Genomic DNA, 16551 nt, shown 5'->3' on the forward strand with positions numbered 1-16551 from the left:
GTCTGTCTTCTTTTGCATGTTGGTTGCCCATTTTTGTGGAGTTTTAAATTCTATTGTATTTCTTTGTATTTACTGAGTGCCCACAAGAAAACGAATCCTGGTGACATTCATGCATTTTGATAATAAATTTACATCTGAAGTTTGATATTTGAGTACAATGTGTGGATGGAGTTATGGTGCAGGTGGGCTCTTACCTAATTTGAAAGTGGTTAAGATTCAACTAAATGGCTTACTCCAGTTCGTATACGCTCATACTGTTGTTCCCTCCACTCTGCAAATGTAGTATCGAAATTCAAGTCTTCCTAGTTCCTTAGTAATAGTGTTCCTCCGAAATTCATTGCACGACACACAGAGCACGCATCTGGCTGCTACGATGCAGCATTTATGTTTGAGGGCGGAGTTACTTGAGGTATTTTGACCTCACCCATTGGGGCTTGTGCGGCAGCAACGATACAAGGCGACGAAAAAGAGTTTGAAATAAGGCGGCTGTTTTTTTTTAAACGACCTTTCTTAAAACCTATCGCAGTTGCTTCTGCATTTAACTGGAGAGGAAATGGCGGGTCTGGCAGTGCAAGCGTCCTGGATTTGGAGCCTGTGGGTGGTGCTGGCCCAGTCGGCCCGCTGCGTGGCGGAGCCGGGCGATAGAGCTATTGTGACAGCCGCGCCTGCGGTCGAATCGTTAGGCGATACCAACTGGACCCTGATTCTGACTGGCGAATGGATGTTGCAATTGTGAGTACTGTAGCAGAAATGGAACGTGGGCCCGGGGCGCGCGGACCGAGCAGACCCCAGGGATTCCCTCGGGGCGCGCGCGGGCGCGGGCGGGCAGACCGACCGACATCCCCCAGAGGTTGTCCTAAAGCAACTAGCCACTCGTGAGGGTGCGGGCGCGGCCCTGCACTCTGCATGTTTCCGGGAAATTGGTGCAGGTTCAAGAGTGGAATACATCATTTAAATTTAGGCTCTTTTTAAAAATAAACATTACAGATGTAATCATGCAGACACCGCACTGTAAGCAAACGGCGAGGATTGTTGCATCTAACTGCATGCCAACTTCTATATGTCCATTTCCCCCTCTGTTCAATGAGCCTGTGCTTTGTCAAATGTCAGATGACTTGGTATTTGGTGACAGGCTTCCAGCCAACCCTTGTCAATAGTAGGGTAGATTCAGATATGTGATATGCAGCAAAGAAAGAGGTTTCAAAACTGTGGCTAGGAAATCGTGGGCTTCTGGGTGTCCCAGATAAGAAGTTGATGTTCATAAGATCATAGGACATTGAAGCAGAATTGGGCCATTTGGCCCATCGAGTCTGCACAGCCATTCCATCATGGATGATTTATTATCCCTCTCAAACCCCTTCCCCTACCTTCTCCTGTTCACCTTTGATGCCCTGACTAATCAAGAACCTACAACCTCTGCTTTAAATGTGCACAATGATTTTTGCCTCCACAGCTGCCCGTGGTGATGAATTCTTCCTCATCTCTGTTCTAAAAGTACGTCCCTGTAGTCTGAGACTGTGCACTCTGGTTCCAGACTCAACCACTGTAGGAAACATCCTCCCTACATCCACTCTATTCAGACCTTTCAATGTTCAGTGAGATTCCCCCTCATTCTTCTAAAATCCAGTGCCATCAAACACTCCTTTTACATTAAACCTTTAATTCTAGGAACCATTTTTATGAACCTCCTCTGAACTCCCTCCAATGCCAGTACATTTTTTCTTAGATAATGGGCCTAAAACTGCTCACAATACTCCAAGTGTAGCTTGACCAGTACCTTTTAAAGACTCAGTATTACATTCTTGCTCTTGTATTGTAGTCCTCTCAAAATGATTGCTAACATTGCATTTACCTTCCTTACCACTACACAACCTGCAAGTTAAACTTCAGGGAATCTTGCACTGGGCCTCCCAAGTCCCTTTGCAACTCTGATTTTTGAATTTTCTCCCTGTGTAGAAAATAGTCTATGCCTTTATTCCTTCTACCTAAGTGTATGATTATACACTTCCCTACACTATATTCCATCTGCCACTTCTTTGCCCATCCAGAAAAGTCCCCCATTATTCTCACTGTTTGCCTCCTGTCAGTCAGCCAATCTTCTATCCATGCTGTTATCTTTCCTGTCATACCATGGGCTCTTGTCACATGTGGCACCTTGTCAAAGGCCTTCTGAAAATCCAAGTGAACAACATCCACTGGTTCTCCTTTGTCTGTTATTTCCTCAAAGAAATTCCAACAGGTTTGTCAGACAAGAATTCCGACTAAGTAAACTGACTTTGCTGACTTTTGTCCATTTTATCATGTGCCGTCAAGTACCCTGAAACCTCATCCTTAATAATAGACTCCAATGTTTTGTCAGCTACTGAAGTCAGACTAACTGGTGTATAGTTTATGTTCTTGTGCCTCCCTGCCTTCTTAAAGAGTGGAGTGACATTTGCAATGCTCCAGTCCTCCGGAACCATTCCAGAATCTAGTGTTTTTTAAAAAATCATTCCCTATGCTTCCACAATTTCTTCAGCTACCTCTTTTAGAACCCTTAATAACACAACCATTAATAATTGACATTTATGGCTTGACTCTTTGCATCAAATTTTGGGCAACTTTAACCAATAGTAAGTTTGTTGGTTCTCTTTATTATACAAACTCTTCACAACAAGCTGTACTTACCATCTATGCAATGTCCAATCTTGGCACTAATAATTGTAGTGGATCAACATAGTTATCTTCAAATTGTATTGCAGATTTTGCCATTTATGATAAGGATTAATGTGTGGAATAATTACCAGAGGTGATATTTGATTGGATACAATTAAGTTAGTTGTAAAAGTCTGTGTGGTTGCTCTTGATGCTCTCCATGCTTCAGCATTCTGACTTTTTGTAGAAACTAGACAGTTTCTTTTGTTGAAGTTACTTTTGATGCAACGAAGTTGTCTCCTCTGTGCCTTTCTGAATCTTCCCCAAGGCCTGATTGTTTTCAATTCATCCTTTTGCACTCTGGCTAATGCTAACCCTGTACTGGGTCAACCTTTGTAAATCCATGCTTGGAGATCCCTCATTGGATACTCAGAGTTTTGGAACTGCTTCTCACTACAATGCAGAGCTTTCTTATAGCTGTAGACTGAGTCTGAGCAGGATTTGGGTTGTTAAGTAACTCTATAATTAACAATAGCCTTGTTGGCACTGTTGTCTCTACTCCAGAGTTTGTGTAGTCTCATCTTTTCCATCAGCATTATCTATGCCAGTTTCAGTAGGGTATCGTGTTGCTATAGGGCCTTGTGCTGAGCCTTTTGCTTCTCGTGTTGTTGATAGGTTCTTGCAGCAGCAGAGCTGTGGGCTTGAACTTGCTGAGAAGTGTCTCCTTCAGACCGTTCAAGCACTGTCAAGGCATTGCCTAATGGGTGATACCCCACTGCCTCTGAACTTCATCCCCGTCTTGGACACCTCAGCTCTGTAGTTCTCTGACCTCATTTTATTTTATTTTATTTGATTATATATTTATTTATATTTATAGATACAGTGCAAAAGAGGCCCTTCTGGTCCAGCGAGCTGCACTGCTTGGTGACTCACCCATTTATCTCTAGCCTAATCAAAGAACAAATTTTATGATGACCAAATTAACTGGTACCTCTTTGGACTGTGGGAGGAAACCGGAGCACCCGCAGGAAACCCACACAGTAACGGGGAGAATGTACCAACTCCTTTCAGATTGTGGCAGGAACTGAACCCAGGTCGATGGTAGGGTACAGTGTTACATTAACCATAATGCCTTGGTACCTTGTAATTTTGCTTTGCAGATCTGTTTCTCAACCTTGTGTTAACCTCTTTTAATCAACATCTTCCACATGACTGCTGTCATGATACAAGCAGTGTGTAAGATGAGCGTTGGAATCGCCAGGGCATAACAGGCCGGTAAATGGGGTTCGTAGATGTCATACATGATGGTTAGGATCAGGCAGTTGGGGATTGTCAGCCGTGGTTGGCAGCTCATCTCGGAGAAGGAAAATTCTGGTCTCAAACCTCTGCTGCTGTGTGGCTACACCCAATCATGGGGAAGGCTTTGAGAGTAAACCTCGAGGAAAAATGTGGATAAGGAGCCCCTATATTCAACGCTGACCGGCAAGTCCTGCAGCGCCACTGGTATCAGTATCTGAAGTTTCTTTGGATTCATCAGCCATGTGGAGAAGGGGGACCTGCTGTACGTGCAACAGCTGTCTCACCATATCGTACTGCCCTGACTTGCGTATGACGTCAACAGCTGGGACGCAGCATCTATGGTCGACGCTGCCCAACAGAGGGCCTCAGGTTAGCGTGAACCGAGTGAGTGAAGGGACTGCTTTTGTGTGGAATGACTGGCATTCTAAATCCCTCACCTTGATCAGCACATCAGGTCTCGTAAAGAAGATTACCTGACCACCGCGCTGTCTTCCGAGGTTGTACTTTCTCTCATCGTTCCAGGTGACTGCGTACTGATCTTTTCCCATAACTTGCTAAATGGAGCTGTGACCTTGGTCTGCTGGTGTTTGTTAGTGAAGAATTTTCTTTAAAAAGGTTTATTTATGTTCCTACAGTAGTCACATCACTTTCAGCAGAATATTTGGAAAATTCACATTAACTTCAAATTAAGCCGTTATCTTCCTTGTTTATTATGTACCACAGCCTCAGTGCTGCCCACCAGTCCCAGAAGGCCTTCAGGGAGTTAGTAGGTATCTTGTGCTCCCTCTCCAGGCATGCTGGGCGTGGACATATCCTTACAAGAGGGGCGAAATGGTCTGCTCAGGCGGAACCAGTAGCTGCCCGCTGGCAGATTCCAATTCAGAATGACTTAGTTGTCACATGTACGTCAAAGCATACAGTGCAATGTGTTATTTGTATTGACAACCAACACAACGTAAGAATGTGCTGGGGGCAGTCGCCACACAATTCCAGTGCCAACCTAGCATGCCATAATGCTTGGAAGAACAACCCATAACACAACGAGCACCAAAAGCAAAAACAGCATAACAAGCCCCTTTCCTCCCTCCCGTCCACCACACACACAGACCGTCCTCCAGGCTTCCTCCATCGGGCTTTTGATTTCCGGACTGCCGATCGACTTTCGGGCTTCGATCTGTGCCTGAACCTGAGAGTGTTCACCTTGGCCAGGCCCAGAAGCAGTCAAATGAGGGGGCTCTCCCAACCAACTTGCACCTCCCCACGGCCATGTGACCAGCAGTCAGCTCAGTTGTGGCCAGTTCATGAGTGGATTCCCAATCTCCTCGCTGTTGAATGCAGTGATCCTTTCAAGTTCAAGACAACAGCTGTGCTGGGGCTTGTTGCATGATCATTGCCGCATGCTCGTAGTCCATCTATAACTGCGGAAAGCGGCCAAACCCATCAATCTTCTCGTGATGCATTACTTCAGTCTCCATAACTTGAGTGATTTTTTCCCACAAATATTCACAAGGCTGTTTTGTTCCATTTCATCTGGGGGTGACTGTTATGCCTCTGCATCGAGGAGCATATTTATTATTGCTTCAATCAACAGGAACACCTTAAATGTACTGTGCTTATCACAAGCCTTAGTTGTGGAATAGATGTAATTAATCCTGTTTCCATTTTTACATTATCTGATGATACATTTCCATTTCTACATGATCTAATTCTACTATATGCAGAGCACTTAAGTTCTTGAAGGTACATTTAGACATATACCCTATGAGTATGACTAATTGCATGACTAATTGGTAAGTATGGATGTGTTTCTGGTTCAGCTCTCTTTGTCTACGTGCAAGCTGGACTCCCAACCATTTGTCAAGAAAAGAAATCTCATTTGTCTGTTGTGAGTCTTTGATCTCTTGAAGTTCAGATTGATTCTGGAGCCCGCAATAAATAGAGATAGTTTACATTTGTCCTTGGAATATAGATAGCAGAATTTCAGCCCTTTGTGTCTCTGCAGACTCATAAAGCAGTCCTATCTCCCCACTAACTTTGCCCTGCAATCCATTATACGACTATAAAACCATTAGACATAGGAGCAGAATTAGACCCTTTGGGCCATCGAGCCTGTTCCACCATTTATTATCCCTCGCAACCCCATTCTCCCCGTAACCTTTATGCCCTGACTAATCAAGGCCTATTTAAATATACCTAATGACTTGGCCCCCATAGCTGACTGTTGCAATGAACTCCACTGATTCACTACCCTCTGACGAAAGAACTTGCTCCTCATCTCAGTGCTAAATGGATGTTCCTCGATTCTGAGGCCGTGCCCTCTGATCCTGGACTCGCCTATTATAGGAAACAAACTCTACACATCCACTCTGTCTAGTCCTTTCAGTATTTGATAGGTTTCAATAAGACTTCCCTTCCCCCACCTTATTCTTCTGAATTGCGATGAGTACAGGCCCAGAGCCATCAAACACTCCTCATTTGCTCCCTTCATTCCTGGAATCATTCCCGTGAACTTCTGGACCCTCTCCGATACCAGCACATCTTTTCTCAGATAAGGAACTCAAAACTGATCACAATACGCCAGTGCATCTGACCAGTGCCTTATAAAGCCTCAGCATCACATCTTTGCTTTTCTGTTCTTGTCCTCTCAAAATGAATGCTAATATTGCATTTGCTTTCCTTACCACTGTCTTAACCTGCAAGTTAATCTTTAAGGAATCCTGCATGAGGACTTCAAGTCTTTTTGCACCACTGATAATTGAATTTTCTCCCCATTCAGAGCATAGTTAATACCTTATTCCTTTTACCAAAGTGCATGACCATACACTTCCCTACGCTACATGCAACTTCTTTGCCCATTCTCCTAATCTGTCTAAATCAGTGGTTTCCAAACTTTTTTGGGGTTAATGCCCCCTTGGCTCCCAGAACACCGCCTTTCCCTTTCTGTCCATTACATTAAAAACTACTGAAGAATTTTGATTGAAGATTCAAAATTGTTAAATGTCATTTCCTGTACAGATGTGTAAAGGAGTACAAAATAATTCTTACCCCAGATTCGATGCAACACAAAAAAAACCCTTAAAAGATAAAGAGCACAGTAATAATAAAAAAGCACAGTAAACACTAATACATATATATGGTAGTTTATATACATTGGTTGTGTGTCCATAAAGTGATACTGGGCTGTACATAAGGTGACTGACAGGAAATAATTTAAGTAGTGGTGGAGTTGGTGATTGGAGGTGTTGATCAGCCTTACTGCTTGGGGAAAATAACAGTTTTTGAGTCTGGTGGTCCTGCCGTGGATGATATGTTGCCTTCTCCCTGATGGGAGTGGGACTAACAGTCCGTGGGTAAGGTGGGTGAGATCTTTCATGATGTTACCAGCCCTTTTTTGGTAATTTACTGTGTAAATGTCTTTGACAGCGGGTAGGCTGGTGCTGTAAATGCACTGGACAGTTTTCACAATCCATTGTGGAGCCTTCCTGTGAGTATGGATGTGCAATGTCCAGTCTCTTCAGCCTCCTCAGAAACAGAGGTGTTGGTGAGCTTTCTCAACTGTTTAGGATGCAATTTGGGACCATGAGAGTATGTGTGAGATGTACACTCCCGGGAGTTTGAAACTGCTCGCAGTTTCCACTGCTGTGCTGCCAATGTAAGTTGTGGTTTGAGTGGTACAAGTTCTCCGGAAGTTGGTACCCATCTCCTTTGTCTCATTGACGTTGAGGAATAGGTTATTTGTCTTGCACTGTGCCTTGAGTTTTTTCTACCTCCTCTCTGTAGACCTTCTGGTTGTTGTTGGTAATGAGCCCCGCCGCTGTTGTGTTATCAGTGAACTTGACAATGTGATTGCTCGTGCAGTCATGTGTGAGCAGAGTGCACAGCAATAGGCTCAGTACAAAACCGCGGGGAGCATCTTTGTTGAGGATAACGGGGAGGGAGTAGCAGTTGTGCATCATGACTATCTTGGGTCTGTTGGTTAGGAAGTATTTGGACTGAGGAGTAGGAGTTGTCCTTCTCTTTGGAAAAAATTCTCAACAACCCAAAATATTGACTCCCCCTTCATATCTGTCAACTCTTAACCATGCTTTCATCTTTTATGATTTGTTGCTTGGAAAAGTTGACTCGTCCAACTGCAGAACTAATTCTGTTGTCATAAGTACGTTGCACGATGTGTCTTCCACACTCTCAGACATTTAATCTGTTTGCCTTTGAACAACATTGTCACTGTGCATTGGGGACCTGGGGTAGAAGGTGCTGCATCAGGCAGTCTCGTATAACAGATTCCTGAGCAGGTTCACTGACACCCCATCCAGCTGTCCATTCTGCAGTGGGGAGGAGTCGATTTGCCACAGGTACACGGAATGTGAGAGGCTGCAGCCGCTGAGTTTCTCAGAGAGCTGCTACTGAATCTCTGGCTGCCCTTTAGTTCGACGCTGCTCACCTACAGGCCCCCAGTTCGGAAGGGGGCGGGGCGTGAGGAGGATCTCCTGGTGAGCTTGGTCCTGGGCCTGGCCAAGATGGCCATTCACGGGTCTAGGTGATAGAAGGTGGAGGGCGATACCCAGGAGGACTGCCCCTTTCCGAGGATACGTCTGTTGTCGGTTGTCCTTGGAGAGGGAACACACGGTCGCAGCTGCCAGCGGTGGTCTCCCTGAGGTATAGATTGTTTTATAAACGGTAGTAACTGTATTGTAATTTGAGTGTAGCTCCTGTCTTGTAAATATTGATTGTCTTGTGTCTATGTGTTGTAAATAAACTTCTACAGTTTTGATTTTTTTTAAAAAAAGCACTTTTTAATTATTTGGTGCGGTGACTTTTACAAAACCATACTCAGAACCTCCCTTACTGCTGGCAGAATCAGTTCTTCTCCAATTGTATTGGGCTTTCCAGATTTATGTATAAGCAACAAAATGTTGCATGAAGCACACAAATCATCACTGTTTTGTTGTGAAGTGCTGACAAACATGCTTTTAAGTGTAAACAACAGGAATTCTGCAGATGCTAGAAATTCAAGCAACACACATCAAAGTTGCTGGTGAACGCAGCAGGCCAGGCAGCATCTCTAGGAAGAGGTACAGTCGACGTTTCAGGCCGAGACCCTTCGTCAGGACTAACTGAAGGAAGAGTTAGTAAGAGATTTGAAAGTGGGAGGGGGAGGGGGAGATCCAAAATGATAGGAGAAGACAGGAGGGGGAGGGATGGAGCCAAGAGCTGGACAGGTGATTGGCAAAGGGGATATGAGAGGATGATGGGACAGGAGGTCCGGGGAGAAAGACGGGGGTGGGGGGGGGAACCCAGAGGATGGGCAAGAGGTATAGTGAGAGGGACAGAGGGAGAAAAAGGAGAGTGAGAGAAAGAATGTGTGTATAAAAATAAATAACGGATGGGGTACGGGGTGAGGTGGGGCATTAGCGGAAGTTAGAGAAAGTAGCCTCCAACCTGATGGCATGAACATCGACTTCTCTAACTTCCGCTAGTAGCCTCCAACCTGATGGCATGAACATCGACTTCTCTAACTTCCGCTGGTAGCCTCCAACCTGATGGCATGAACATCGACTTCTCTAACTTCCGCTAATGCCCCACCTCCCCCTCGTACCCCATCCGTATTTATTTTTATACACACATTCTTTCTCTCACTCTCATTTTTCTCCCTCTGTCCCTCTGACTATACCCCTTGCCCATCCTCTGGGTTCCCCCACCTTGTCTTTCTCCCCCGGCCTCCTGTCCCATGATCCTCTCATATCCCCTTTGCCAATCACCTGTCCAGCACTTGGCTCCATCCCTCCCCCTCCTGTCTTCTCCTATCATTTTGGATCTCCCCCTCCCCCTCCCACTTTCAAATCTCTTACCAGCTCTTCCTTCAGTTAGTCCTGATGAAGGGTCTCGGCCTGAAACGTCGACTGTACCTCTTCCTAGAGATGCTGCCTGGCCTGCTGCGTTCACCAGCAACTTTGATGTGTGATGCTTTTAAGTGTTTTCAGTTTCTGAAAGTTTTCACAAAGTGACTGAAAATAAGCCAAGTTCTTATTTGCTTTGTTAGTATGTATTCTCTTCAAATGTTCAAGGAGTCTGGATGGTTTCGTTGTTTCATTTAAGAAAAAGTGTTTTCACATAACAGACACATTGGCTGCTGTTGGTTGCTTGGTCTGATATAACTGGATTTTTCAGATACTCTACACTTTTTTGTTTCGTCTGCTTCTGCCATTTTTGTTATGGATTAGAGACCACAGTCAATCATTAAGTCCAACCTCAAGCACTGCGATCAATAAAGGAGAAGGTTAAGATGTCATCACAACTCAGGCAAAACCTGTCTTTCTGGCTAAAGGTACACAAAGTGGGACAGCAATATCTCGGGCTGTGGGCTAGAGAAATGTAAAGTCCATTCAAAAGGGCAGATTCTGAACTTTACCTCATTGAACACCATACCCTAAATCTGCGTGATTAGAGTCAATAATGTCAGTAATGCGCGGGCCAGACCTGGAAATAACATGACGTCTTCAGTCCAGATTTCTTGCGCCAATTACAGAAGAGTCACATTGCTTTTCAACATATATATTGCACTTCGAGCACAGTCTTAAGAGATGAAGTGGTTACGTGATCATTGTAATCAATTTGGAGGCACTGAGGATCAACTGCTTATAATAAGTAATTCATTTTTAAAATTAAACCTGTAATCTCTCAGCGGCCCCCTTTGCTACCAAGCACCCCCTTAGAAACTCCCTCTGCTTTGAGAACCACTGGTCTAAGTCCTTCTGTTTCCTCAACACTACCTGCCCTTCCACAAATATTCGTATTGTCTGCAAAGTTGGCCACAAAGTCATTGGACAGCAGAGAGTATAGAAGGTGCTTGGAAAGCTGAAATGTCTGAAGGTAGATGGGTCCTCTGGAACCTTTCCAGAATCTGGTGATTCTTGAAAGATCATTACTAATGCCCCCACAATCTCTTCAGCTACCTCTTTCAGAACCCTGGGGCATAGTCCATCTGGTCAAGCTGACATATCTACCTTCAGACATTTCAGCTTTTCAAGCACTTTCTACATTCTCTTCTGCCCCCGACATGCTTGAATTTCTGGCATACTGCTTGTGTCTTCCACAATGATGACTAACGTAAAATACTTAGTAAGTTCATCTGCTACCTCTCCGGTGCTGTTTTCCAACAGTCAAATATCCAATTTTGTTTCTCTTTTTCTCTTTATATATCTAGAAGAAAAAGTTTTGGTATCTTTTATATTGGTTAGCATATCTTCATATTTCATCTTTTCTCTTCTTATCTCTCTGTTTTTTAAAAGTTTCCCAATCTAACTTCCCCCTGATATTTGCTATATTATATGCCCGCTCTTTTGCTTTTATGCTCTCTTTAAAACCCTTATCAGCCAATGTTGCATCTTCATCTTAGGGATGTATCTTTCCTGCACCTTGCTAATTTCTCCCAGACATACCTGCTCTCTGTTCTGCCGTCACCCCAGCTGGTGTCCCTTCCAATCAACATTGGCATGAACATTGACTTCTCTAACTTCCGCTAATGCCCACCTCCCCCTCGTACCCCATCCGTTATTTATATACACACATTCTTTCTCTCTCTCTCCTTTTTCTCCCTCTGTCCCTTTGACTATACCCCTTGCCCATCCTCTGGGTTCTCCCCCCCCCCCCTTTTCCTTCTCCCTGGGCCACCTGTCCCATGATCCTCTCGTATCCCTTTTGCCAATCACCTGTCCAGCTCTTGGCTCCATCCCTCCCCCTCCTGTCTTCTGCTGTCATTTTGGATCTCCCCCTCCCCCTCCAACTTTCAAATCTCTTACTAGCTCTTTCTTCAGTTAGTCCTGACGAAGGGTCTTGGCCTGAAACATCAACTGTACCTCTTCCTAGAGATGCTGCCTGGCCTGCTGTGTTCACCAGCAAATTTGATCTGTGTTGCTTTCCAATCAACTTTGGCCAGCTCTTCTCTCATGCCTCTAATTCTCTTCACTCCAATGTAATACTGATACATCTGACTTTAGTTTACCCCTCTGAAATTGCATAGTGAATTCTATCATATTGTGATCACTGCCTCCTAAGGGGTCTTGTTCCTTAAGCTCCCTCATCAAATCTAGCTCATAACACCCAATCCAGAATTGCTTTTCTCCTAGTGGGTTCAACCACAAATTGCTCTAACAAGCCAACTCCTGGCCACTTTACAAATTCCCTCTCTTGGAATCCAGCACCAAATCTGATTTTCCCAATCTACCTTCATAGTGAAATCTCCCATGAATTTTGTCATGAAAACTCCCCTATCATGATTTATTCATGATTCTGCTTGGATGTCTTTCATCCTTGCTATTTATCTTTGGTTCTCAAGTTACAATGGTTTTGCATAAGATCTGCCCTAACATGCATCTGTAACAGGTTGGTTCTGAACAGCATGCAGAGAGGGTTTATCATATTCGCATATATCACTTTTGGTCATGAGGTGGAGATTGGGAGTTTTCTGAAGTAACTTGGGGAATTGATCTGAAAAGAAAATGTTTATAGCTTTGAAAAACTGCATGGGGCAGAATTTTGTTTTATACTCACATATTGTCCTCTGGGATATTCTATATGCTAATCCGATTATTTTGCATAGAAGTGAATTACAGTGAATAGACAAGGCATTTACTTGGCTGGTGCATGAGAGTAATTACCTTCCAAATTGCCTTCTGTGTGCAGTTATTGTCCTAACTCTATATAACAGGCACAGTTAACTTCTGTTAATTTAATTATAGATCACTCATCCAACCAGGAAAAAACTTTGCAATAAATTTCTCAATTTTTCCATTTTCTTGGTGTAAATTTAGTTACTTTTAAACTTCTTTGCCTAATTCAGAGCAGGTGATTCTGTGTGGTTTTACCTTTTGAACTCCTTGCAAGTCTGTTGGTAAACACTGGTGGAATTCTGGTTCCATTCTCTTTCTGTGTTCCTCCTTGAAGTTCAACCAGGTTTATCAAGAAATGAAAATACCTATCACCTACTATCACCTACTATCACCTACTATCACCTACTATCACCTACTATCACCTACTATCACCTACTATCACCTACTACCTACTACCTTGTACTTCTTCCTTTCTTCCTCCCCCCCCCCCCACTGCTCTGACTTCTCTTTTTTTTTCCCCCAGTCCTGATGAAGAGTCTCGGCCCAAAACATCGACTGGTTACTCTTTTCCACAGATGCTACCTGGCCTGCTGAGAGTTCCTCCAGCATTTTGTGTGTGTTGCTTGGATTGCCAGCATCAGCAGGTTTTCTCGTGTTTGTGCTGTATTATTTGTTGCCTGTCCTTGGTCACTTGTAGTTCAGATGCATTCTGGAGCCCTCTATACGTGGCATTAGTGTCCATATGTCCTTACCGTATAGATGGTGGTATTGAAGTCTTTTGTGTAAATGCGTACTCACAGAGCAATCCTATCTCCCCACAAATTTTCCCTGTAATCCATTCATGCATTCCTATCAACCTCCTTCAAGTTCTACCTCCCAACCAAACTGTGGAGGCTTGGTGGGGTGTTTGGTGTTCATTTTACGCTGGCCAATTCACTTACCAACCCACAGGACTGGGAGGGAGCTTTAGTACTTGGAAATAACCCAGACTGTGTCCAGGAGAACATACAAACTGCAAATGGATGGTACTTAAAGCCAGGATTAAACTAGGGTTATTGGAAATGTATGAGAACGGTTCCACTAACTGTTGTCAGTTTCTGTCTGCATTGCCCCATGCTTTTCTAATGTCCAAGCCTCTTCAGTGATGATTTAAAGAAGTTCCCCAGTACTAAGTAAAACTGACATTTTCAGAATAGAACTTTGTGTTTTGAAGAATCTGCTTGTTCAGAATATAAAACAAGTTGAGTGTCTTAAAAGCTTTCTATGGGATTAATGAAAGACTATTGGGACTCAGTACAAAAGGAAAGTATTTCATTGAAGAATTCTTGAGTCTTTGATAGCTACCAAGGTGGAAGTGTAATGGTGACTAGAGTTGCACGGTGAAGCTGGCAGAAATAGTGATGTGACTTTGCAAAAGTCTTTGTTTAGAATGAGAAAATGGATGATGTAATTTGACCTTTTCCAAACTTAATTTATTTCTTTGTGATATTAGTTGAGAGGAACTGTTTCCTCTTTTTTTTATGATGTTACATAACAACCCATGTCTTTTTTTTTAGTTTAGTTGTTTAATTCTGTTTAGATTAGTTTTTTTTGGGGGGGGTAATAGTTTCTTTTTCCTTTTCAGGATTTTTTTGGGATATTTTTCTTTGTTCATCTGTATCCTATATGATTGGGAGTTTTATCATTTAAGTGTCAACTGGCTTTATAATTATTTATGCTAATTATAACAATGTATTCCCAATAACTTTGTACCATTACCATGTTATGTTTATTATTATGAAACTAATAAAAAGATTGAAAAAGAATGAGAAAATGGCATTAATTCACATAAGTGGATTCTTAGTAACCAAGCATAGCTGTGATTCCTGCAAGTCATGATTATCCTTTGCTCAGTGATTGCTATGTTTGTTGTTTATTTATCTATCTCTCTTAGCCCATCATACCAAAGAGGCTCTTCACTATTCTATTCTTGAAGAGTACTGGTACCAGCAATGAGTTTAAAAGTGCCACATTCATGCTGATTTTTGTTGAGCATGTGTTGGGATGTTGAGTTTAAATGGGGTCAGTTCATGACGATGCTGGAGGAATGTTCCCATACGCTGGACTCTGCCCTATTAGAACCTCTCTGATTGAGCTGAGGGTCTGGGAAGTACATATTGTATATCAGTGATGCCTGAAAGCTAGTCACACGTGACCCAAAACCAGCAAACCAGAAATGTTGTGGCCAAAAGATCAGAAGAGTTCTAAAGGGAACGATGCTGAAAACGAGATGTTTCGGGGGGCGGGGGTGGGTAAAACAGTACAGTATGGTGAGGCTGCACTTGATAGCAGCAGTTGTGAGGAGCTGATATCAGAGTTGTCACGAGTGTGGAAGTAAGTGCATCTGTAGTGGTCTGTTATACACACTGAACTGTAAAGTGGATAATGTTGATGGAGGATGGCACTAATGGATTAGATAACAAATAAAACAGATGCATTTGCATTCGCAAAGAGTCCCAGGGTTACAGACCCAAGTGGGAGGATGCAGCATGCCGGCCCACCGTTGTTGAACGGTTGGGCTGACTACAGGAACCAAACATCCCGCTCCTGTTGCTGGGATATCTCAATCATGTGTGTGTCAGATTTCTATTCTGACTTGGTAGGGTTAGGGCTTGCTAAACAGCCTGATGACTTCCTAATGTTCTGGTTTGCAGCTTTGTTATGCTCTCCTTTGCCAGAGCTTTCTATTAGGATGAAGCTTAGGATGGTTTGTGGAACAGTTTGCAAAAGATAGATAGATATACTTTATTAATCCCGAGGGAAATTGAGTTTCATTACAGCCGCACCACCAAAAGTTTATAATCTCCACCTATGGTATAAAATTGTTCTCACTATTGCCCAAGTTGGCACTAATTAGAATTCTTGAGCGTAAAACATTGAAAATAAAGGAATAAAACTGCTGCACCTCCTGTGTCATTTATAGGAACTAATTTAACCTCTTGAACCGTTCTGTCTTCAGTGAAGATGGAAGCTGATCGGTGATTAAACCACATTCTGTACTTCCCTCTTTATTCCGTAACACCTCTGACCGATGAAAAGAAATCTTATTTAATATCAGATTTTAAAGTGAACAATTGACCCAGCAGCAATCGTTGAAAGAACTCAGTCCTGGAATGTTAGCTCTGTTTCTCCCTCCACAGATGCTGCCTGAGCTGCTGAGTATTTCCAGCATTTTCTGTGTATACTTTAGAGAGTGCAAACTTCACAGGCAATTTCTGACGTCACCTCTAAAAAGAACAGCACCATATTTTAAGTTTGTGTCTCTCTGGAGCGTTGGGAATTATGTTAGTACATTTGAAGGTGTTTTATTTAATGTTGCTCCTTGCCCTTTTGGTCCCCGTCATCTTTTATTGTTGGTGTGAGAGCTCTTGCCCTTTCTGGCCATAAATTGTTTAAGTAACACATTAAATTTTAATGTGCTGAGAATTAGGGTTATGAACTATTCCAGCCATGGCTCCACGGGGGAATTGTTGGATTTTCCCTCCTATTTACAAGCCTGCGGTGCCTGTTTAAGTGTGGCAGAGCCATAAATGTAGTCTGACTCTCCAGAGGGTGTTCTGTTCTTGACTCTGACTTTTGTTATTGGAGCAAGTGGCATCCATATGGTTTGTAAACATTTATGTTTCTTGATTACTTTTCATTAAATTCAGTGGTGGAGTGAAATAAAAACAGTAAATGCTGAACATACTTGGATGGCACTGGTGAAGAAAGAAAGCAGTTTCCATGTCTGTTTTTCTTTCTCTACAGATGCTCCCTGAGTACTTCCAATGTTTTCTGCGTTAATTTTAGATTTCCAGTATCTGCAGATTTCTTTTTGGCATTCTGATAAACTCTAGATTAGTTTATTTATCTGAGCTGTGAAATCCATCATGTATGGGTATGCCAAAGGTCAAATTTTATGCAGTGCTATATAATAGTTTGGAGCTTTAGATTTTGAGAACTTTGCTAAAAATTTCCTGCCTGTCGCTTG

At 43.0% G+C, this 16551-nt stretch overlaps 1 protein-coding gene across 1 annotated transcript in view; it reads left to right on the forward strand.

Annotated features, from left to right (window-relative positions):
* The first annotated feature begins 255 nt into the window (after positions 1–255).
* tmx4 (thioredoxin-related transmembrane protein 4) overlaps positions 256–16551 on the forward strand; it is an 87169-nt gene continuing 70873 nt past the window's right edge. Inside the window, exon 1 of the mRNA XM_063056191.1 lies at positions 256–732. Within this exon, the coding sequence (XP_062912261.1) occupies positions 554–732 (179 nt within the window). The 5' untranslated portion in view covers positions 256–553. The remainder of the gene's footprint in view (positions 733–16551) is intronic.

Source organism: Mobula hypostoma, chromosome 8 (assembly GCF_963921235.1).
Source record: "Mobula hypostoma chromosome 8, sMobHyp1.1, whole genome shotgun sequence".
NCBI classification, from domain to species: domain Eukaryota; kingdom Metazoa; phylum Chordata; class Chondrichthyes; order Myliobatiformes; family Myliobatidae; genus Mobula; species Mobula hypostoma.